Consider the following 24534-nt stretch of genomic DNA (forward strand, 5'->3'; position numbering starts at 1 on the left):
ATTATGGCGGCGTTCCAATATTTTTTTTTTGTAGCTAAAAACAAAATCTTATGAAAAATTTTGTATTCAATTTTTAAGCACTTGGCTACTCAATTGAGTATAAAAATTTGAAAATATTATGAACTTTTTTTGGTTATAAAAATATAGCGGACTTTCATTATTTTTTTCATTTTGTCAAAATGTAATATTTAAACACACGCACATTTTTTTCTCTTTTTTTTTTTATATTCAGAAGCATATATGAATGAAGAACTTTGTGTTACATTTTCAAAACTTAGTCAAACTAAAATTATTCTATCGACATTTTCGAAAAAAAAGTAAGAAAACATGTAAACTACAAATTTCTATAAATTAAAATATTTTGAAAATTACACCATTTATAGCAAACGGTGATATAAGCATAAAGTGAACATTTCACGTCCCTACGATTATAAATTTTTTGAATTACGGTGAGAACAAAATTTTCATTTTATTTAAAACCGGTATACCCAAAATTTTGGCCGTATTTTTATAACTATTCAAGTTTTTCAGAATTACGAAGAAAACTGATGAAAAATTTGTAAAATGACCCTTCTTTAAAGTACACAAGAGAATACACATTTCCTACCAGAAATTTCTCATAATTTTAATGATCGAAGCAATCCTGGCCAAAATCGTGTACACTGACACACAAAAAAAAAAAAACATCATTGCAAAATCAATACATTCCTCGTTTCACTCAAAATTTAAAGAATAATGAATTATGAATGTGAAATTAAATGTCAAATATTTTAATGAAATACATTTTATGTCAAATTTCATCGAAATATATAAGTACATATAAATATATTTGTACATTTACAATTTTCACAATATTTTTCAAGCTTTTACTAACGAATTATGATTGAATATAAATGTAAATTTAATATTTTTTTTAGAAATTGTACCGAAAAATAAGCATTTTTCTTCGTTACTAATTGATGTGCAATTTATCGACTCTTTAAGCAGTAGATTTTTCAAACTTTTTTCGTGGAATATATAAAATCCATCGAATATGCATTTGAATATAAATACTTATGCTTCAAAATTCTCAATTAAATTATGAAAAAAAAAATTAATCTGTTTTAGGAAGAAAAAATTTTATTTTTGATAACTTTAATCATTTTTAGTTATTATAATGGTCGTATAATAATATTTTTACAGTAATTAAAAGTCTAAGAATTTTTTATTTTTCTTAAAATTATAATAGTACAAGTCCAATGTTTTCAAATAACATTGAAATTAAATATAATTAATTTAATTATAATAATTTAATGAAATAAAATTAATTGTAATAATAAGTTAATGGATAAGGTTTTTTTTTGTACTTTACATGAAGTTAACAATAATCTAAATTATATCCACTGTCCATAATTATATTTTGGCCTGGATCTAATTTAAGACAAATTCATAGTAAAATTAATCATTTTGATTTAGACTCAAGACAGATAATCAGGGTTCACGATTTTTGAAAAAAAAAAATATTTATCAAAATAATATGTAGATTATGAAGTAGTCAATTTTTTTTTAACATTTCTATCATTTAAAAAAAAAAAAAAAATAATATAAAAACTACAATATAACGATGTAATGTATGAATACCTCTAATTTTGTAAGAAGGTAATTTTTCGTAATATACACAAAATAGTTAAAAAAATTAATTAATTGAAAATATACAACTGGCTCATCAAAATGTTAATACATTCACGTTTAAAGACCAATTATTCACAAGCGGTCTTATATTATCAAGTTTAAATTAACGATCATAAAAGGAAGGAAACACTACCATTATCTTTTTTGTTTTTTGTTTTTTTTTTTTTTTTTTGTTTTTGCGCATACGTTTAAAGACTATATTATTATTCTACATGTATTTGGATTTTCCAAAACAACCCGTAACCTTAACAATTTAAAATTACGTACGTGAAAAATACTTTTTTTCTCTATTACCCTAATCTGTTACAAACAAGTAAATGGCGCAAACCTAACCGACTCTTGTTGATGCACAAGACCATGATTTTATTTTACAACGATGAGTTTTCTTCGTGAAAACTTCGCACTCGTCGTGGAACGAAATTTTTCTTCGCAGACGACAGATATGCGTCAGAACATTCATCACACACACACACTCTCTCTCTGTCTATACATCTATCTATCTTTCGCACGCTCACTCGAAAAACAACCACTCCGGATCGTTACCGGGTTGATGATTGTTGCGAGTACCGAATGTGTAAAAACACCATCATCACGCGCGTCACAGTTTTACGCACTGTTTGTTCGATCGTGTGTTATCGGTACGTTTGTTTGTTCGTGGTTAAATTATACCGCGTGCGGTTTACCTGTTTAAATCGCGCGCGGGACTGCATTCGAAAACGTACAATAGCCGTAGCAGCGCGTCTCTGACACCCGGCGCGATTGCGGAAGGACAAATAAAGTCAACGGTTAGCCGATCGGTCGTGCGGCCGGAGCCTCGACCGCGCCGAACAAAACTAGCGCTAACGTCGCGAACAAATAAAACAAGTGTATGCGCATAACATGTAACATTAATTACTATTAAAAGGTATTCGTGGCCACCGCTGGGGACTGGTGCAGCAGGGTGGGTCACGGGCAAAGGACGGGGATGTAAGTACGAGGGAGAGAGAAGTGGTGATTGCCACAGTGTTGGCGTGACGAGTTCTGGCGTGCGTGCATGCCCCTGTTTTGTACTTTCGCTGTCACCCGGTTAATATTATATACAACTCTGTTGGGGCGCGCACAACAATAACGACGACCGACGATGGGCGGGGAAGAAGAAAGGGGAAAAAAATACAAAAAAATGAGAGAGAGAGCGAGAGAGAGACCGACGGACGACGACAGTTCGTGCGCGTATATACAAAGTATCTGTCCGTGGTGTGCGCGCACGCGTTCGCCCGCTTCATACGGGTTAGGGGTAAAGGTGAAGGAAAAATATTATATTATTAACTAGCTACTACTACCGTGTTACCAGGCGGCTACCGTACGAACTACCGACGGTATGTGTTGTAGCTGCTAATTCTATTTTTCGATATTATTACCCACGCCGGGGGGTGAAAGGACGGGGCGGCTAGAAGGTGAAGCCGAGGCACAAGGTAGTAGTGCTGTGCGCCCGTGTCGTGTTTTCACGCACTCATTAAATTCTTGAACAACACTTTATAATAGGCGATACCGTACAGCGACGGCGGCACCGCCAGAATTACTGAACACGGTGACGGCAATAGCATTATTATTATTATTATTATTATTACTATAATAACCCCGTAACGCGATTATTATAACCGTGTAGTATAGTTGTACAATAATAAAACCGTAATATATACACTCGCCGATACTAACGGCCGGTTCTTTCGTCGAGTGTTGGGAATACCGGCTGCCGCCGCCGCCGTGAACTAAAGTTGGTTACACACAATGCGTTTTTGACGCAGCGTTTTAGAGCGTTTTAGACGCGGCGTTCGAACGCCAACGAAAAAAAAAACGCATCAACGTATGGTCATGTTCACACCGGGGAAAAAACCGAGCTTCCGAACGCTTCGAAAAGCGCAGGTTTAATTTTGAGCGTTTTGGACCCTGCAACAATTATAATTGAACAATGTATTTTCCACGTTGTATTCATACAGGACGTTTGCGCCGTCGCGTTTTGCAGCGTTTCGGTTACCAAATAATAACGCGGGCGAATATCACTATTTTCTGAACATTCAGCGCACGCCTATGGATCGCTCGCAAAATCACGTTCACCTAGGACACACCACCGTAAGCCAGTTTTACGATTTTCGCGTACCTACGCGTACGCGATCATTAGTTCCGACGAATCCTGATGAACATTCACAAACGTATTTTTTTAATTTTTTTTTTTTTAATTTCATAAATGTTTCCATATCCGTTTTTGTACATCCGTTAAAATGTAAAACTAACGTTTAGTCGCGTTTTTTAACGACGTTTCGGCGAATCGTATATTTGCCGCGCACTTCACTTTTCGTACTACGCGATACGAGCCTTATAAAGGTTTAGGGATCACACGACACGTGCGACGGATGACTATCGGGTGTTATAAGCCACGATGGCTGCGGCGGGGTATTTTTTTACTCGAATAACGAAAGGGTTATAATTTTACGGACGTGCGGATGTCGGTCGCTACACCGTTGAAGTGATGGTCCGCACGTCATTTGCGTAATACGTATGTGATGTTGCACGTATACGCATGCGATAGGAAGATAATTTACGGTTACCGCCGAGGGCAGGTGTACGCGTGCACGACGTATACATGTTACACGGTATAGAAGTCATGGTTTGTGTTAATTTCACACGCCTTCTGCGTACGTGTTTCAATTCAATTGATCCAGCGGCGGCGGCGTGGCGCACCTACAGAGTGTTCCGACCACTATCCGTTTTTCTTTCCGTAACACGGCGGAGAAGTCAAGTTCGGAGTCCGTAGAACTCATACGGAAAAACGTGAACAACTGTCAAAAAGAGAATACGTTGCAACACGTCATATAGGTTCGACTATTATTACTGACGCGATGCCGTGCAACGAATCTCGTTAGATTTAATTTAATTGAACCGTCTAAGACGCGACGTAGACGGGGCTAAGTTTTTCTTAATGCGGTTATACGAAAACCGTGAGCATACGCACTTGCATTTTTGATCATCGTCGCGTATAGTAGCGTATATTATGCGTTGTTCGGGTCTAACTTTTTTCTGTATAAATAATATAAATATGAAATCTGTAACGAAATCACTCCACGAAATGATAATCAGAGTAGCCGATGGTCTCGGTTACTACAGTTTTATAGTTTATATTTTAAATATTAAACATATAAATTATTTTTACGTCCCCGCATAATGTATTCATATCACGAAGACTTCAAAAAGTGCAGCTGAACAACGGAAAGAAGGCTGTTGTCTACGGGAAGTACTTGAAAAAAAAAACACTTATCGTGAACTGCAGCCGAACGATAAAAGGATAAAATACTTTCAACGTAAAAACATCAAAGACACCCATCGGACCTAGTTGATACCCAAGCCGAATGACAAATACAATATTATTAGGTAACAAAAAGAAAACTATAAAAGAACGACATGGATGTCAACATTTAAAACTAAGTGTCACCGACTACTTATATGAATTTTAAGCGTTTGGTGACTAAAATTTTAGTATCTTCCATATCCATGGTTCTTAAATGTGTTTATATAATGATCACTTGAACGTTGAAAATATGTTGAACCGAGCATTCCATTGGAACATATTAAGAGAATAAAGAATATTATATTATAAGCAAAACTAATAACGAAACATTAATTTTCCTCTTTGACTATTCTTATAATTAAACTATGAGTATTTAAACTATGAAAAAAAATAACAGAAGAAATATTTAAAAATTAATCATATTATTCTTAAATTATTTGGTGGAAAAAAAATATACATATATATATTTTAGGGTGAGTTTGTAACATAAGAGTTAACGTTAAAGTTAACGTTCGATCAAAATACAGAGTAAATTCATATTGTTATTATCATACACCTCTTATAAAATATATTTTGTATATATATATTTATCGTTCTTCGTAATCGCTAACATTTGAACATTTGAAACATAAATGTATATAATTCATAACACCGTAACGATAACATTTAACGACGATTCGCAAGACATTTTATGATTATCATTAAGCATATTTTATCAACTATTGATATAATATCATATAAATTAATGTTTTATTACATTATTGCATAAAATAACAAAACAAAATTTCCATGTCACTAAACGCATTCTAATATCACTGTTTGTCCGATCGTAAGTTAAACTTTGTGTAAAATATATAGTCTGTTACACCTTTTCATGTACTTTTCATATAACTACCCACCTGTTCCAAGAAAATATGTTTAAAATCTATTTTTAAGATTAAATAATCGAAACTTACTTTGAGAAAATGTAAAATTAAACTTCTTCTATTTAATTTACATTTTTAAATTAGTTGAACGCGATGAAATTGTTATGACAACGATAGAACAAAATACGATTCAAGCCAAGAATTAGTGTTAACATAATATTCTATTAAATGACCGAAATATGGATCACACGAATTGTTTGACTATACAACGCAATTCACAAACCAAAAGGACCAAAACATAAATTTTCAGAATCTACATAATGTATTATAGATTATAATCCCGATCAACGAAATCAGTTGAATGAATGTCTAAGCCTGTTTACACGTATTGCGTAGAATAATTAGTTGACGTTGGCGTAAGAAAAATAAGATATCTTTTTTCTTTTTATGCTATCAGAAACAAAACTTTTAATTCAGCAATAATTTCAGTTCAACATTATTACTAATAAGTAAAATGGTGAAAGCAGAAATATAATAAACTAATCCTCATTTAAGAACTCCGAGAATTAATTTCTAACGATTGACTTAAGAGAATAAACAGTCCTATATGTGTAATAAATTTTTATCTAATACATGTAACAGCGTAAAAAGAGTAAATACACACGTAAACAGTTAATCTGAATTTCTGAAATAAAATTGAATATTTTTGTGGAGCACATATCTACTCTTAAGTCGCTCGTGTAAGCATATATGACATATACCTGTACAGCGCTAGAACTATTAAAATATGTTGATACTTAATATTATTATTATTATGGTTACTTATTACTAATATGTTATGTATTATCGTATGCTTAATTTTGTCTATTAAAACATTCAAGCTCAGTTACTTCTATCTCAATTAATTTGATCTGAACTTATATTCTGTTTTGTAGTGAAGTGTTGCAATATGTAGAGATTACACCCTCCGTGGACCAAATCGTATTTTTTAATTTCGCGGATACTTATACTCGTGTACCATATATAGCTAGATAATACGCTATCTTATTTGAAATGTAAATTGTAAATGTAATCTTGATATTTATGTATTTTTTTATCTTTGCAGTGAGTTCCTACTTCCTAGTTTATAAAATAATGTGTGTAAAATATAAATATCATGTTCTAATTGTTATTTACACCTTGTGTTTTCACAGTTTTTTATTTACATTGTAAACAAGAAGTTCTTTGCAATTACAATTTTCGAATATCAAACGCAACAAACGAAGTATGAATTACAAAAATCCAAAAATCTACTAGATATATGTATGAATCAGATTATTGTAAGCTATTTAGAATTTGTACTATTACATCTTTACTGCGTTACCTTAAATATGTAATGATTTTTGTGTGTCTGGCCGTACAAATAAATAAACAAATTATGAATAATAGTCAATTTTTTTTACATATATTTCCAAAAAAATTTTACTTTTTATATTAACGAGTCAAATTTTTAGCTAATAATCAAAAATTGACACGATTTTCAGAACTTGGGCTATGTTTAAAATATTAGCACAGTTTAATCCAGTATATATATGATTTGTGTCAATGATATGTGTTCCAATTTGTTTACATCGTTTTTAAAAAACGAAACTTAAAAGAATACTTATTTGTGTACGCAAATAAAAAGTTTTATTGCTTGGAATAATGTTCAATTAAATACTATCTATCTGATGTACGATTTTGGAATCTTGAGTATAAACTCAGTTCGATTTACTTTCTCAAAAACGATTTTACACTACATATTTGTTTCACTACTTATGTAATAGTGAATACAATTAATTGTTGTTATTTTTAGTACCTATTTATCTGTTTATATACGAACATAAAAACTTGGAGTAGTCTGGATAAAAATAACCGGATGGAAAGCATTTATATTTTACACCGAATATATATGTACATATATAATACATAGCTATGGAAATATTTATTTAATCTATTTATATATATTGTGTAGTCTCTATTCAACTGATTTTGTCTATTATATACGAGCCAATAATTGTTATATACTTTAAGAATAATGATAAGTAGAGCCCAGATTTATATGCATTTAAAAAGTGTCAAATATGATGCAAATATGGAAAGAAAACGTGGCTAAATATCCAATTATGTGCATTACGTTACACTTTATAAAATATGTTTTTTTTTTATAAACCACACTTTTATACCAAATAAAATTCTAAATATTTTATTAAAAACAAAAAAAAAAAATGATAATATCCAATGATTTATATTTCAAATCATTTAAATCAATCTAAAACTTTTAGGAAACTTAAAAACGAAAATACAAAAAAAAAAAAAAACTAAATATTTTAATTATATAAAGATTTTATAAATATTTTAGATCATTTGAAGTTATCTACTCTCAAAAAATTAATAGATAACTTAAAAAGATTATAAATCTTTTAAAATAATATTTTTGAAACCTAATACCTATCATGTCTATTCGTGTTGTATGTGAGGCAATTACAAAATTTATTGTAAATTAAAATAGTTAATTCATTAAAAACCCATTAAATATACATGTTATATGCACTTATAAACAAATATTCAATAACCCTCGAAATATTCAAAACATATAATATAAAATTTGGTGTTTAAATTCGGTGTGATATGAATCGTAAACATTTTAAACTTCCATAGACGTTCATACACTTAGTACAAACATGTAAATGCATATAAATCCGGGCTCTAATGATAAGCAATAACATTCAAAAAACCTTTATATCTAAAAAATAATTGAAATGTCAAATGCAATTGCACTTATTTATTTATACTTCAGTTTTTATCAATAGAAATCTTAAAAAATTAATTTTTAACTGTATAATATGTTCGATATCTTATCTAAAGGAAAAAAACCAAATTAACCCTTTGTTATAAAACCCATAACTTTCTCGATTCACTTTGAAACCATACAAAAAATATAAAATAGAATTCAGTATACGGCTTGTTATTATTATTTTATATATTATTTTCCTTTAATTTTTATTACACATAGGTGCTGTGAGGTCAACCTCCACAACTTGTTTTCATAAAACTATACCCATATTCAATATTTTATATTTTTCACCAATCTCATTTCTCTGGTCTTTTGTTATTATTCGATGTTGAGCGCTACGAATTCAAAAACATACATGGTTCAAAATATTTCTAATAACGCAAGGTACCTACTACAGTTAATGTCAATGACAAAAAACTAGTTCTGCTCTTTCTACTTCTTTAATGATGTGAGACTTGTTAATGTCTAACAAAATGATTAATCTTTTTGTCTATTTAAAAATGACGCATTTATAATTAGAATCATAACAATACAAGTTGAAAAATACATGTTTTTTAGGCTTAGTTTATATTATTTACGTTAACCATGTTGATAATTGTTTAAAATCGTGTTCATAAAAAATAATTTATTAACTATCATATTGTTTTATTTGAAAAATCAAATGCATTAAAAATTAAACCCAAAACACTCGGAAGGGTTTATATCCATAAATAATTTAAATGGTTTTACTATTATATCAGTTTTACATTTTGAGTGAAACAAAAAATTATGTAATTATATACTTATTTATTTTCCTTAACAAAATTTAAATTTAAATGTAAAATAAAACACTAATGAAATACGAGTTTCAAATAAATAATTTACAATTGTATTATGGGTATAAATTGTATATTTTTAAACAAAATAATAAGAATTTTTTTTTTTCTGTGAATTTTTAGTACAATCGAAAAACCATTTTCATTTATTAGAGATGCGAAATATATAATTGTTAAAAAACAAAAAAACAAACTTCGTGAACATTAAAATTGTATATAACGAATATATGATAAAATGGTAATTAGTTAATTCGATTGAAATTGTGAATTTTTCTGAAAATTCATATTATTTGAAAATGGGAAAATGATAAAAAAAAAAATAATAGATGATTTTTAGTATTTATGGTAATCTTCTAAATTGGTTAGAAACCAAAAATACAAAACAAATTAGTCTTAGAATTTATGTAAGAATATATTTTATGGTTAATAATATTGTACCTATTGTATAAGTCACTCGAAGTTTAATACTTAGTATAAGTTATACTTTTTTAAGCGTTTTTATAAGTGTTTCAAATAATGTTAAATTAAATTATGATATTTGGGTCTCAAAAAATATTTTTTTTCGATTCAATTTATTTTTGTAATACTACACAATCAAAAAAAGTTTACAGTAATTTAGCAGTATAAAATAAAATGCAATTTTAAACCAATGCAACATATACTATTGTATAATGAAATTGTATTTTTTTTTAACCTAATATCGCTTACTCGTTGCCGTTAATTATATAGTTCGGATTGTTAATAAAATCTGTTATCAAAATCACTAAACTACGAAAAGCGTGAAATTAATATTTCTGTATAAAACACTATTGGTTAAAATGTTAAATGTTTGTAACATCAGAAAACTGTTCAAACTGTTACCAAACTTCGCAGCATTGAACAATGTAAGTCGTTGTGATTGCTCATTTCATATAATTTTACCGAGATAATTGTCTTTCAAACTGTTATTATCATAATTTTCTACCTAAGTTACTTGAAAACACGTGGAGTTGGAAATATATTATTTCTGTTGTGCGGATTATAAACATGATGTGATGCAAACGTCTAGAAGCGTTGAAAAAGTACCGGCTAGAATGGTGTGAGCAAGACGTTAAGCATGTTTTCCAGGAGCGAAGAAAATGTTCAACAGCGTTCCCGGGTTTATTTCAGATTTTTCCGACAGACTTTCAGAAAACGTTATAAACCCTCCGCCTTCGCCTTCAAAGTAGTCACGGAATAATGACGCATTATTGTGTCCCCTCCCCCTGCACCTCTTCTCAGTCATAGAATCATCTGGTGATTTTACCCGCGTGCGAACGCGACGACGACGGGGTTTTCTCAAAGATTCAAATCAGCCACCGGCCATTTTAATTACAAGACCTATTCCTCGTAAAAACGAATCGCATCCATAACGGCGCTTTGTAATCTCTGCGTGCAATATATCGCAATTGTTTTTTCGCCCTCTTCTATTATTATTATTTTTTTTTTCAATCCGTCGCTATTGCGTTCCAAGTCCATGTGCACTTTGTTTTTTCTCCGGGAGTCATCTTGCCCCCATCAAGCGCATACATTGTTGGCTGTGCGCGCTAAGTTAGACGGATCGTGTGGGTGCAGGGCGAGTGCACGTAAACTCCGTTCGGGCGATTATCATCATACCGGCAGTGGTAACAAAGTCGGTGTAGTAGCAGTGGTAGTAGTAGTAATCGTAGCAGTGGTAGTAATACTAGTGGTGGCGGTGGTGGCATTACGCCACCAACTGTGATACTCCTCGGTGTGCACGCCGACAGTAATTATATTGCGTGGCCGTGGCGACCACGGGGAAAATTTAACGGCTGTGTGAACACCCCGCAGCGGCACGCGATCTCACGCTAAACAACAACTCTTTCCCCGCGGAGGTACCGCCGGTGGTTATTTTAATCGAAACCATAAATACACACTCACATACACACATATATATATACACACACACACACACACGTGGTATAATTTATATATGTATATATTCGCATAGGATCGTACGCGTGACGTTTTAAACGTGTTTTTAAAACACTGTTCAGCGAATACTGTTAGTGGCACGGAGGCGCCCGCCGGTCGAGGGATGATCTTCGAACGTATGTATACTGTACGGTGAGTTTTTACCGCACCACGTCGTTGTCACGATTATTAATATTTTCGTCTCGACGGAATAACCGTATGTTAATAAGAATAGTTTTACACTATGTGATAGGATAAGTCAGAAGAAATAAAAAATCTGTTCCTTTCGGTTACGGAGAAAGACTACCTACGTATTTGTATGTGTATTGGTTCTTGATCATAACGATACGCGGTTAGTGTAATTAGTTATCTCCGGTCGAACATATCTAGATTTGAATATCAATTGATCGTCTTCGAGTAACATCGATTTAATTCACATTCTGAGATGGTTGAATTTGATTATTGCGCAATTCGATCACATCGGGAAATTGCAGAAAGCTACAGCCGTTTTAAACGAATGAAGGGATGTAAGGGGTGTACGGCACAGCCTTGTATATGTATATGTACTGCAACACAATCGAGAAGATGGCGTGGAGCATTGCATTTTACAAGAGAATAATGGAAAGGACAATAGGGAAAATGCTTACGGATAAATAAATGACCGTGAAAGGGTAACCGAAAACAAAATAATTAATTTAAGTAAGGTTTTAAACTAAAATCGTGTATTTTAATGATAGGAAGTAAATTTGTAGGCATGATTTTCTTAAAATATTAACATAGTAATACAACATTCCCATTGTAAAGACATTTTAAAAGCATCTAATATTGATAAATGTTAAAAATAAAACGTGGTTGGCCTTTTCATAAATTATAATTAATTGGTAACTTTTTATTGATAACCAACAACTATTTAAATTTTAAATTGATAATTTTGTGAATTTAAATAAAACTATTAATGAAAATTATCATTTAAGTTCGTAATTCGAAAAAATTAAAGTTTAAAATAAATCGGCATACGTAAAAGAACTCATGGTGGTAAAATAAATTTATTATTAATTGATTGGCTAAAAATTTAAATTGAGAATATTGAAAACTTTCGGTTTGAACTAGGAATGTAGACTAATATTTTAAAAATGTCAAACTATGAAAGTAAGAAATAAACTTCGTAGTAAATGTTTTTTACAAGTTTAAAAAAAACATTGTATGTTTAAAAAATAAAGAAAACTATTGATATTTTTCAGACGAACGTAATTATAGGTTTTAAGATAAATGATCAATAATTATTATAAATTTATTAGTTGTATTATGTTATATAGATACTTAATAAAAATCTAATGTTAAAAGCGTACAGTTACTCAATGTTATAAAATAACACGTTTTTTGAAGGGAAGGTAAGTCTTAACCGTCTTAATTTTAAGCCTAGTAGTAAGTTGTTTATCTGACGTTGGTTGTTGCCTATAAATGTATGATGTTGGTTGTTTAGTTATTATCTCAGCCCGTATGTATAGTGGAATATACTTTGTGGATACTGATGATTATTTAATAATAAAAAATGAAACTATGCTTAAGCCAGAAAAGTTTTGTGTCATCACAACATTATACCATACAAATGATATACAGGTTTCGTAAAATAATACTTAATTTATAATAATTTTTGTAATTATTCAAAGTTAAATCAAATATACATAGTTAATTAAGTAATATATGTAAGAGTAACTAAAATTTTGTCTCATTGAAAAAGTTATAAGTCTTAATGGATTGTACACTTTAATAACATAGACATTTCGTTTTAAAGAAGTTTTCTCTTGACAATGCGTATCGTCATTAGTGTTGAGCATTATCTAGATAAATAATTAATTATCTTTTATCTCATCCAGATAACAAACAAAATTAGATATCCGATGAATTATCTTAGATGAATTCTGGAGTTATCTAACGTAATTTATCTAGATCAGGGGTCGGCAACCCGCGGCCCGCGGGCCGCATGTGGCCCGCGAAGCAATTTTTTATGGCCCGCACAAAGGTGGTTAATTTTTATGTTTTATTTTTGTTCAATAAAATCTTTCATACAATTTTCAATACTATTCAATTCTTTTTTCTTTATAAACAAAATCTAATCTAATAGTTAATAGTTGATGTTTATTCTATATAGTTATACAGTCAGTTTAATCTATAGAATTGTTATTATTATCTAATCGGAGTCGAAGATAATGATGGCTGCACTACTCAGTCATAGGATAAATTAAATATACTTGTATATATTTAAAAATTAAAATTTTAAATATATTTACTCTATGCATTTAATACTTATGTATCTAATATATTTATTCTATGGACATAGTTACTTTGCGTTTGTAGCAATTAGTATTACACCGTGATTACGCCCGTACGTGTGACTTTTTGCGTAATAGTTTCATTTTACAAGTAAATCCAAACATTATGGCGACTAAAAAAGAACAATTTGTGATGAACATCATTTTTTTTAATAATTTTTTGGTTGATTTATACTTTTTCATCGAAATCAAAGGTAAGCCATGATATTTAATTTGTTAAAAAATTAATTTTTTTCTTAAAAGCAATTTTTTTCAGTAACATTCGTATATTTTTACACTCATATTTCTATATAAAATAATCAAATATAATAGCAATACAATTATTAGTATATATCATATGTAAAAAATTGATTTTAATGTGGCCCTTGATAAACATTTGAAAAAAAAAATATGGCCCGCGTGATTCAAAAGGTTGCCGACCCCTGATCTAGATAAATAAATACGAGAATATTTATTCAAAAAATTCGAAAAATTGAACTTAAAAGTTAAAAACTAATAAAAATTTAAAATCAATGAAAACTTTTTTAATATTATTAATTTATTGACTTTATAATTATTTACTAATATTTTAAAAGTTTTGTTACTGCAATATATGTTTAGTTATATTATTTAAATTGTACCTATAAGTATTATTTTTAAGAATTGTTTACATATTATTTAATAAATACTATTCAATTTATATTTTCTAGTAACTTACAATATTTGATTCCTAAAAAAGAGAATTAAATAATACAGATAATGGTTAAATTAACTTTTTAATATTTTAACCATAAATATTATTCCATAATAAGTGTTATATAAATTGTAATAAATTGTTTTATAAAATGATATATACCTACAAAGAATGTATTATTGTTTTTGAAACTAAGTACTTAATGCATAAATGTACATAATATAAATATTTTTGTTTATTATTTATATTAGAGGTACCAATTAGATCAAAATTAAGTTAATTTGAATTTAATTTAATTTTTAAATATAAATTTATAAAAAAAAGTGTAAATTAATTAAGAAAATAAAAAAATATTATCTTTTTTTTATCCAGAAAAATAGTGTTTTATCTTATATCTTTATCTAGATACATTTTTAGTTATCTTTGTGCAATACTGATCGTCTTGTTGGTTAGGTTATTATTAACCTAACTGTGGTGCTTACAAAATTCACTTGATCAAATTAAAATCGACTATGAATAAGATTATTAAATTTTTTTTAAAACTTCCTATTCTTACTTGTACTACATTTATTTATAATGACTTCGATAAACTTCTTATTAAATGTACCTTGCTATTAAGTTTTAAACATGTACCAACCACCTTGTAATCATGATTACAAAACGAGATTTAGGAAAAATATAAATGTAGGTAACTATTCTAAAATGTAACAAACAATTTAGAGATAAATGTTACTTAAATCGAGCACTTTCACTATATAATAGAATGTCAATTAATATTAATAATTTCAGTAATTATAAGCATTTTAAATATTATATAATGAATCAGATGAGTTTATTATAACGATTTGAATTCGATAAACAAAATTTATATTTTGTTTTGTTTTCTCTTTTTATAATAATTCAATATTAGAACTGATCGGTGTAAACTTTAGATATTAAGATATTATGAACTCACCACCTTCAACACAAGTAATTGCTTAAAGGTGTCAAACAAATGTAACTATCACTTTATTGTATATATTCACTGTTTGTTTGTAAATAAATAAATAAATATCAAATATCAAATAACATAATAAATTTTTTATTTATTGATATTTTTTTCTTTATTAGAAATATTATTAATTTTTAACTTTTTAGTTTACTTGCATAATTATATAACTTATGTCATGTACAAATATATTTAGTTACAATTGAAAATGTAATAATTTTAGTTTTTTTTTTTTTAATTAATTTTATAATGTTTGTAAAAAATAAAATGTGAATCATTATTAAATATTTACTTTTACACAAACATTAATTAAAATCTTGACCATAGGCTAAATAAATAGTTATCACTGATTACCGAAATCAAATATAAAAGTTTGATTACTTTGTATATAACAGAAAATATTAATTTCTCTTCATCAAAAGTGATAGAACATATATCATTCTTCTTCGAATTTTGATTTAATTTTGGATAATAAATTCCGCACGGTTAATTTCCGACAATTATTCCGTGGATTAAACAAAATTGTTGAAATAACAATAAATTCTCGACGAATTACGTTTTGATAATTTTACACGTCCACTCATGAAAGACACAGATTTATTTATTTAAAATACGAGCGCAGAATTATTATTTTTATAATATATCCGTTATTTAGAAACTGATATGGCGGTGCTGATTTACCGAACTGATAATACTGGTTCGTATATTTCCCTTGAAATCATATTTTGAAAAACATTCAGGTACACTTATGCACAATACATTAACCTTGTTTGAGTCTATATTTAAAATTGTTATTTATGTCCACATACGCAGATCCTGCGTAATCGTCATATAACGAATTCAAACATATTAAATTTGTTTGGGACTGTCAACCATAAATAACTTGTACATTAACCAAATAAAGTACGAGTATAAAACAAAGAATTTATAACAAACAAGAACAGTACATATACAATAACAATAGGTAATACAATGGTCATACATTTGAGACAATAATGTATATTTTATCTGGCTTAAGTAAGGTTACATTATCACCTAATCTATACGACCTACGTTTCACACTTGACCCACGTAATGTCATGCATTGATATACGTGTGTGTATGTGCATTAGATGGTTCTTACTTACAGGGTTAACTTTTTTAACTTGAATGGTTATGTTAGAGAACTTAAATCGATTTTCAACTATTATAAAAACGTATATTTTAAATACTTATCTGCTTCGGACAGACTGTGCAATCATTTTTTAAATGAGTTTATATACTCGTAAGATAAACGTAAATAGATAAACGATTTATATATCATACATGGTGACATTTTATTAATGTCTAGAGTACCTCCTTATTATTAATTTTTTAACTTTTTTTTTTTTTTTTTTTTACAAAAAAATTATAAACTAAAAGAATATATAAAATCTAAAATCTGTTTTTGTGTGTACATTATGTATGGTCTACAATACAATAAACACTACACCTAAAGAAAAATATTTGACAAACCAACAAATAGTGACGACCATTTCCTTGATTAAAATTTAAACCATCAACATGCTTTATTCATCTACTGTAATATTTCAAGCCCAGAGAAAAATTTTCGAGTTGATTTTTGGATTAACGGTATTGTATATTTTTAAAAATATACTACTAAATACACTTGTAACGGAGCGAACAATAAATAAGGAAAAGTAAGCAAACAGCTATACGAACATTCATTTTACCATGTTAATTAATTCAATGAGTAAAACGATACGGTAAGTATAACTATAGGTGGTTTTTATTTCAAGGGGATGATCAAGGATGGGTAACCTACTCCCTACCGATGAAAAATAACTACCTTCCCCATTAAAAACATGTAGACTACATAATATATATTATGTATTTTTTCATATTTCATACCATATTATGGTATGAAATATGAAAAAATTTAAAAAAAAAACTGGTAAATTAATAAATGTGTATACCATACTTAATATGTATACCAGTTTTAACGGCTATAACAGAGTTATTAATAGAGTTAAGAAATTTATTTAAATACCATGAATAAGATAATGAACAATATAAGAAGCCAAATGGGACAAAAAAACGCTGAAATACTGCCTGAAAATTAGTGTAGATGAATTTTCTTTAAAACTCGATGAAGATATTGTGAATGAAGTAATTGACTTATATGCACGTCAAAAATGGCACCGAATTCGTAATAATTATTAATTTTTTTTTAAGAATTATTTATTCCTATGGTATACTACTGTGAAAATTTATGATCCCCTCTCCACTCTTGGATAGAATTTTAATGAACACTGACTATAAACAAAAGGCCGACCTCATAAAGTTAAATGGAAAAATAGAAATTGTTTTTATTTATTAAAATTGTTTAATTGAAATGAGAAAAAAAAATAGACGGGACATGAAATAATTGGTGTATGAATTCTTGCCTGCCACGCTTATTCACTTTAGCGTAGAACAGCTTTCATTACAATTGAGATTTTATAAAAAAAGAATTTTGAAATTGCTTTGTAAAAAAAAATTGTAAGAGTCACATAACTGATCATTGTAATGATTATAGCTTTTCCCCGATCGTTACGAATCGAAAATCAATCAAGGAAGTTTCTGATAAAAATACATAAATTAACAGTAGAAATTGGAAAGTTTTGAAATCAGAAGTTAATTTCTTGAAAAACGGTTCAATATACTCAAGGCGGAAATGTAAAATATTTTGCTTTTACATTTAATACATTATATACATTTTTTATTCTTTTTTAATGTTTATGATATAAAATTCAATTAATCTGTCAGCTGGTATACCTGTATGTTAATATTTAATCATTCAATTACAGTCATGACAATATCAAAATAAATACTAAGATTATGTATTACAGTATTAAGTCACTTGCAAGCCAAAGACCGTGCGGAGTAATATAACACATTATGCGCTTTGTTTATGATTTTTATTTTTTTCCAAACACGGCCATTAATCATATTTTTCATATTTAAATATATAGCACGCCTCCAACATATGTTATTCGATGAAATGAACAGCTTACTTTAAATATTAGTTTACTCTACATACTGAGTATTATTACAATATATATTTTTTACGTAAGACACGATAAATTCAACACTATAGTTATTCAATTAAATTCAGTTACAAATTGCGTATGGTGAAACATTTCCTATTTCATATTTCGAGTTATAGTAACTTTTCCCATGTCCCCCAAATAATAATTATATGGAACTTAGTTAATTTTAAGTTATAGTCCTAATTTTTTTTTTTTTTTTTTAAGAAACACGATATTTTGTTCCTTGACTGTAGAATAATGTTTAAATACACTCACGTGAATATAGGTTCACCAGCAGTGGACGAAGACGATGCTCCGGTTTGCTCGAAGATTGGATCATCTGAGTGGTTTTCCTTTTGTTCTTTGAACCACATGACCATGAAAAATCCGGCAGAATCGACAGACGTACTAGTGTCTTGGCCGGCATACCGCGTGTCACACGGCAGATATGCTTTTCCTCCAACCGGAATGGCCACTTGGTCGATAGGAACTGCAACACATAATTACGATGTGAATTATTAACATAAATTAAACCAGTATTTATAAAACAATAATGCACACAGAACATACAACGCGTGCTATGTAATTTAACAGGTACGCTGTCAAGAGTGTCTAACCACGGACCAATACGTGATGTCTATTTACGTGCCCATACTCTGATCAAGGCTTTTAAAAGTGATATACAAGATGCAAACTTCTTCTTCCCAACAGCTTAACGGTCCATGTAGGTCAATCGCTGCCACCATTATCTCATTCCATCGGATCTTATCATTCGCATCTTCCATTTTTACGTTTTCATGAATCATTTTAAGATCTTTTCCTACTACATCCTTCCATCTTGTTCGGGGTCTTCTTACAGGTTTTTTCTTCACAATTCTTCCTTCCGTAACTTGTTTTATCATTTTTCCTTCTGCCCTCCAAACATGTCCAGCCCATTCTATCCTCTTGCTTCTGCTAAACGATAGTATATTTGGTTTTCATTATAAACTTTGTAAGTCATTATTGTGTCTTCTTTCGTATGTTTTCATTTCTCTATTACAGACTGGGCCGAATATTTTTCTGAGCACTCTTCTTTCTGTTGTACATAACTTAGTTTAATCGCCTTTTGTAGTAGTCCACATCTATATATCAACACTGGTCTCAAGTAACTTGTGTATAGAGTTACCTTCGATTCTCTCGATAATAGATTCGATCTGAATAATTTTAGTAGACTATAATAACATCGGTTCGCGATAGCTTCGCCACCAGTAAAGATTTATGTTTTTATAACACCATGTCAAGAATATTTCTTGATCTTTCTAAGATACTCGATTTTTATCGTACACAATATACAAAGAAATCTTTAATACAGCGCATAAAGTTAAACGAAATACGAATAAATAAATTATCTGCATAATGCTTTATGGTGAAAATCATTGTTAAAAAAATATAATTGAATTAAAAAAAAAAAAAAATTAATTGAAATTAATACGTCTTTGAAAACATTAATAACAAATTAGAGAACTTTTCAAATGTTATCAAATGTTTTAATTTTTAATAGGATATAAATAAATCGATATTTCATATATTTAGATAAAGATAATAGATAATAGTTTTTTTTTATAAAATCCTAATTTTATAAAAAAAAAACTATTTTATCAAGATGTAAAAAAATACCATAATTTCTAACAATTTCTAAACTAAAATAGTGTATTTTTACTAAAAATCACATATTTAAAATAAAATAATAAACGCGTAATCCAAAATAAAAAATATTTAGGTTCATTATTTATGTAATAATAGAACAATTTAATTTTTTTGATAATTTTCTAGTTTCTTATGCAACTAAAAACTGTCTAAAATCCCAAAGCTATTTTATACTCTTTCTTCAATTTATGCATCAAAAGGAATGTACATAATTTGTAGGGCATTTCTTCTACCAAAGAATTGTACACATGTGGAATTGTAATTAACATATTTTAACTTGATATTTTACAGCGTAACTTACGATAATATTTTTAAACTCTCATTGCGGGTAATAAAAATATAACAAAGGAATTTTCCATATAATTAATGAAGTACAAAACATTTAATTTCGTGTATAATTACTCCGAAGAAGAAAAACAAGAAAATATTCACTCGATGCATTTTATACTTCTCATACAAACTTCTTGTAGCCGATATAATTTTAGCATGAATTTAAGTTATATACAACTATTAGTAAATATTGCATGAATAAATTACAAATATTTAAATTAATTTTTTGATATTGAAATTATGTTGACATCCCCTCAATGTTTAATTTATATTTTATATAGCTTAAAATAAATTAGATTTACAAAATGGCGGTAAAAGAAGAGTTATTGAATGATATATTGATAAAACTATAACAGTATACCATTTCAAAATAATTATAACACGTAAGAGGTACACGAGAGACAATGATAAAATGTTCTACAGGCGTCTTTTTTCAAAAATATTGTAAAATAATATTTTCTCCAAACAAAATATTTCACATTGTTATTAATGGCAGCGAAAATTGCAATGTACGGGCATACAATTACTAAGCATATTATATTTAAGCTATGTAAGGTATTCCTATACGTAGTACTTCAACCTAAAATTAATCTTTATTTTTTATAAACATATATTTTTAGCAGTAAAATTAAACATGTTACTAAAGATTACAACGGTAAACGCTTTATTTTTAATTGAACTTATTTTATTATTTTTTTTTTTTTTTTTGCGTTAGATATATAATATAGATTAAGTGCCCTTTAAATTGGTACTAAATTAATTCAACTCAATCAATAAATGCCAAAACAATAGAGTAAATAAACAATTAAATTAATTTTAGTTATGAAACATTGGAATGAAAAAGTTATGCGATTAATGACAGAAAACACTTATTGGATGAGTAAAAGTGTCACTAAAGTTTCACACGAGTACATATATTTATTATATAGGTATACGTAGCAGATGTACACAAAAATATAATTGACGGTCGTTATTAACTAAGATAAGAAACTGAGTTGTACAGATGGTTATAAAATATCCTGATAGTTACAGAAACATAGAAAAACGATTCAATATTATATTATTGAAACATTAGCAATATTAAAAAAAAAAAAAAAAACAATTAACTATAGAAAAACAAAAAAAAATTGTGAAATTAAATTGCAAAGGTTTTTGACATTTTTAAAGAAAATACTTGGTGTAACATAATTAAATGATTTGAAGAAATCATTGATATTTTTTAAACACATTTTTCCTGAAAAAAAATTAATATATTTTTAACCATGATTACAATAAGAATATTGAATTAAAATATTTATTACGATATAAACTTAAAACATATAGAAAAATGACCAAAAGAGTTTAATCAAGATAATACGAATTGTTTACTCCCGTTGTTAATAAAATTTTAGAAATTAAAAAACACATTACAATAAGAGTGTTGAACATAAACATTTATTTGAGACTGTTTAAACATATTTTTAATAAAGAAAATGAAATTTATATTCTATACCCTGTGTTTCTAAGCTTGAAAATTAAATGCTTAAATGTTCACTGAATTAAATATTTTAAAATTCAAAGTCAAAATAAGCCGTCTTTGAAAATGAATCTTCTTGGAAAGAATGTTATTAATATTATGAAAGTATTGTCTATGCTTGCAATTTGGTTGTTACGTTATATTCTTTGAGTTTTAACTATATATTTCAATCAAAAATATATTTACAAAATTCTTCTGACTTGATAAATACTTAATGTTCATAGTTATATTTTTTTCATATGGTTGTTCAAATAAATCATCTATTCTCGTGCATAATTAAAATAATCTTAGTAAAATATTAAATTTCTATTGTTGTATTCCAGGCATTTACGATTCTTACAATAAATGTTATTAAAATGCAAAATATTAAACACTAAATAACCAAACAAACTATTTCATAATAGTATTAAATAATTTTATGTATTTTAATTATAATTAAAAAATAAAATATAAATCCTCATAAATTCATTCGAACAATAATGATACATTAGCCTGTTTAATTAACTAATTCTTCGGCCCTAAATCAATTATAAGTGTTTGCCATGTTCCTAGTTACGCTTTTGCGGTTAACACACTATTTTAAGCAATTTACATTAATTACGTGCACATATCATCATCAAATTATATGCAAAGAAGATGAAATTTAGTAAATAATCAAACATTATAGATGATAGGTTCTTGACCTTTTTTCGACTTACGGAATCCTAAGCGAGGCGATACCGAACCAACAAAACACATGCAATATGGAAATAAAAATCGATTAAACGATTTAACACAAACGCTATATATTTCATAAAATAATGTTTTTTTTTCAATTGTGAAAATATATATGACTACTTTATATTTGAAATAATTTCACAGCACTTTAAATTCAGTTCATTCAAATTTCATAGATACAACATGTTTACAACGTTGAACAAGATAGCGTGTCTAGCGAGTAGGTCTGGTAGGCATGGGCCTACCCTAATTTTGAACCCAAAATATGCATTTTGAAATAAAAATTAAGTTATTTACATCGAACATTGAATGTGAAATGTGAATAAAACGGCAAAGGTATCCGTATGGCCTTATATCGATCGTATTTTATGCCTTGAACAGTTAATAAACTTAAAATGTTGCTAATTATTTTCGAGTAACAAATTATTTGATAGTTTACCTATCATCTATAATGATAAAAAAAAATCGTGGACAATGTTATGTTTTATATACCTATATCTATAGGGCTATTAGTTCCAGAACATATATTTTTAATATTAAAAAAAAAAAAACACACATTTCAATTATACTTAAAATAACTGTAGTCGCCATTTTTCGTTTTTAAAATAATTGTCGATGCAGATGGTTTGATTTTTTTTCATAACGTATTTTCGAGTCAATAACTATCAAAAATATAAGTTCTATATTTTTTTTAATGTTAACTTTTATGATAATGTAGAAGCTCATGATTATAACCTATTTCTTCAAAATAATACAATTTAAATGTTCAGAATTTATGTATTTACATAACATGAAAAACCTAAAAATGGTTTTTTTCTTTGCTTAGAATTTAATATTTTTGAGCAATTAAAATTAATTGCTCAAAAATAAGAAAACTCATTCAGAACATGCTGTCAAAATGTATCTTGTTATAATATTCTACTGTAATGATAGCCACTCTTTGTAATTAATATTAAAATTAATGTCATCATAATTCCTAATAAATGTGTTATAATATAATGTATACAGTCATACAGATATTTGTATTATAATATAGACATCTGTGGTCATATAGTATTTTCTTGTCTAAACAAATCTGCTCTATCGCCTCGGACGACACCCATTGACCAACGACCAGATTTTTCACTACGACACTCACATGGCGTACGACATCGATGGCAGTCGTTTTTATGGCGTTATAATATATAATAAATGTATCATAATGTTTTGTGTGTATTAAATAATAAATATACCATCTAAATTATTCCTAAAATATTAATTGTGTTTTTTTTTTCAATTTATATTAAATTATAAATAAATCATTATTAAATCTAGTTCATTCGCCGAACATATAACATCTTTGCAGTCGAATTATGGTAAGTTAATTCATTATATAATTAAATCCTTATACATGTATGTGCAATTTCGTGTATGTACATATATATGTCGTAGGCCATATGGAAAATTAGTTTTTTTGCAAAAAGTCTAGGCTCTTTGCAATGGGGTAGCCCGTTTGCGAACTACTTATTATTTTTCCAAACAGCTTGCTGTTTTTCAGGCTCATTGCATACAAACTAACAGTTGTTAGGCCTTTTAAGAATTACTTACTATTTTTTCAAACAGTCTGCTGTTTTTTAGGCTCATTGCATACATACCAATTTCAGTTAGGCCTTTTAAGAACTACAATCATTTTATGGTAAAAACCATTTTAATTATTTTATTTTAAGGATTATTGATAATAACACAGTACAAATATGTAACATAAATGTATAACATGTAACATTATTATTTATTAATAATATAAAGGTATTTATTTATTG

At 28.3% G+C, this 24534-nt stretch overlaps 1 protein-coding gene across 2 annotated transcripts in view; it reads right to left on the reverse strand.

The window, feature by feature from the left end:
* Window positions 1-24534, reverse strand: part of LOC112686242 — a 245020-nt gene that overhangs the window by 116902 nt on the left and 103584 nt on the right. For both annotated transcript variants that reach the window (XM_025558448.1, XM_025558449.1), the window contains exon 3: window positions 18763-18976. In XM_025558448.1, coding sequence (XP_025414233.1) covers window positions 18763-18976 — 214 coding nt within the window. The remainder of the gene's footprint in view (window positions 1-18762; window positions 18977-24534) is intronic.

Source organism: Sipha flava, unplaced genomic scaffold (assembly GCF_003268045.1).
Source record: "Sipha flava isolate LNK unplaced genomic scaffold, YSA_version1 302_pilon_pilon, whole genome shotgun sequence".
Classification (NCBI taxonomy): domain Eukaryota; kingdom Metazoa; phylum Arthropoda; class Insecta; order Hemiptera; family Aphididae; genus Sipha; species Sipha flava.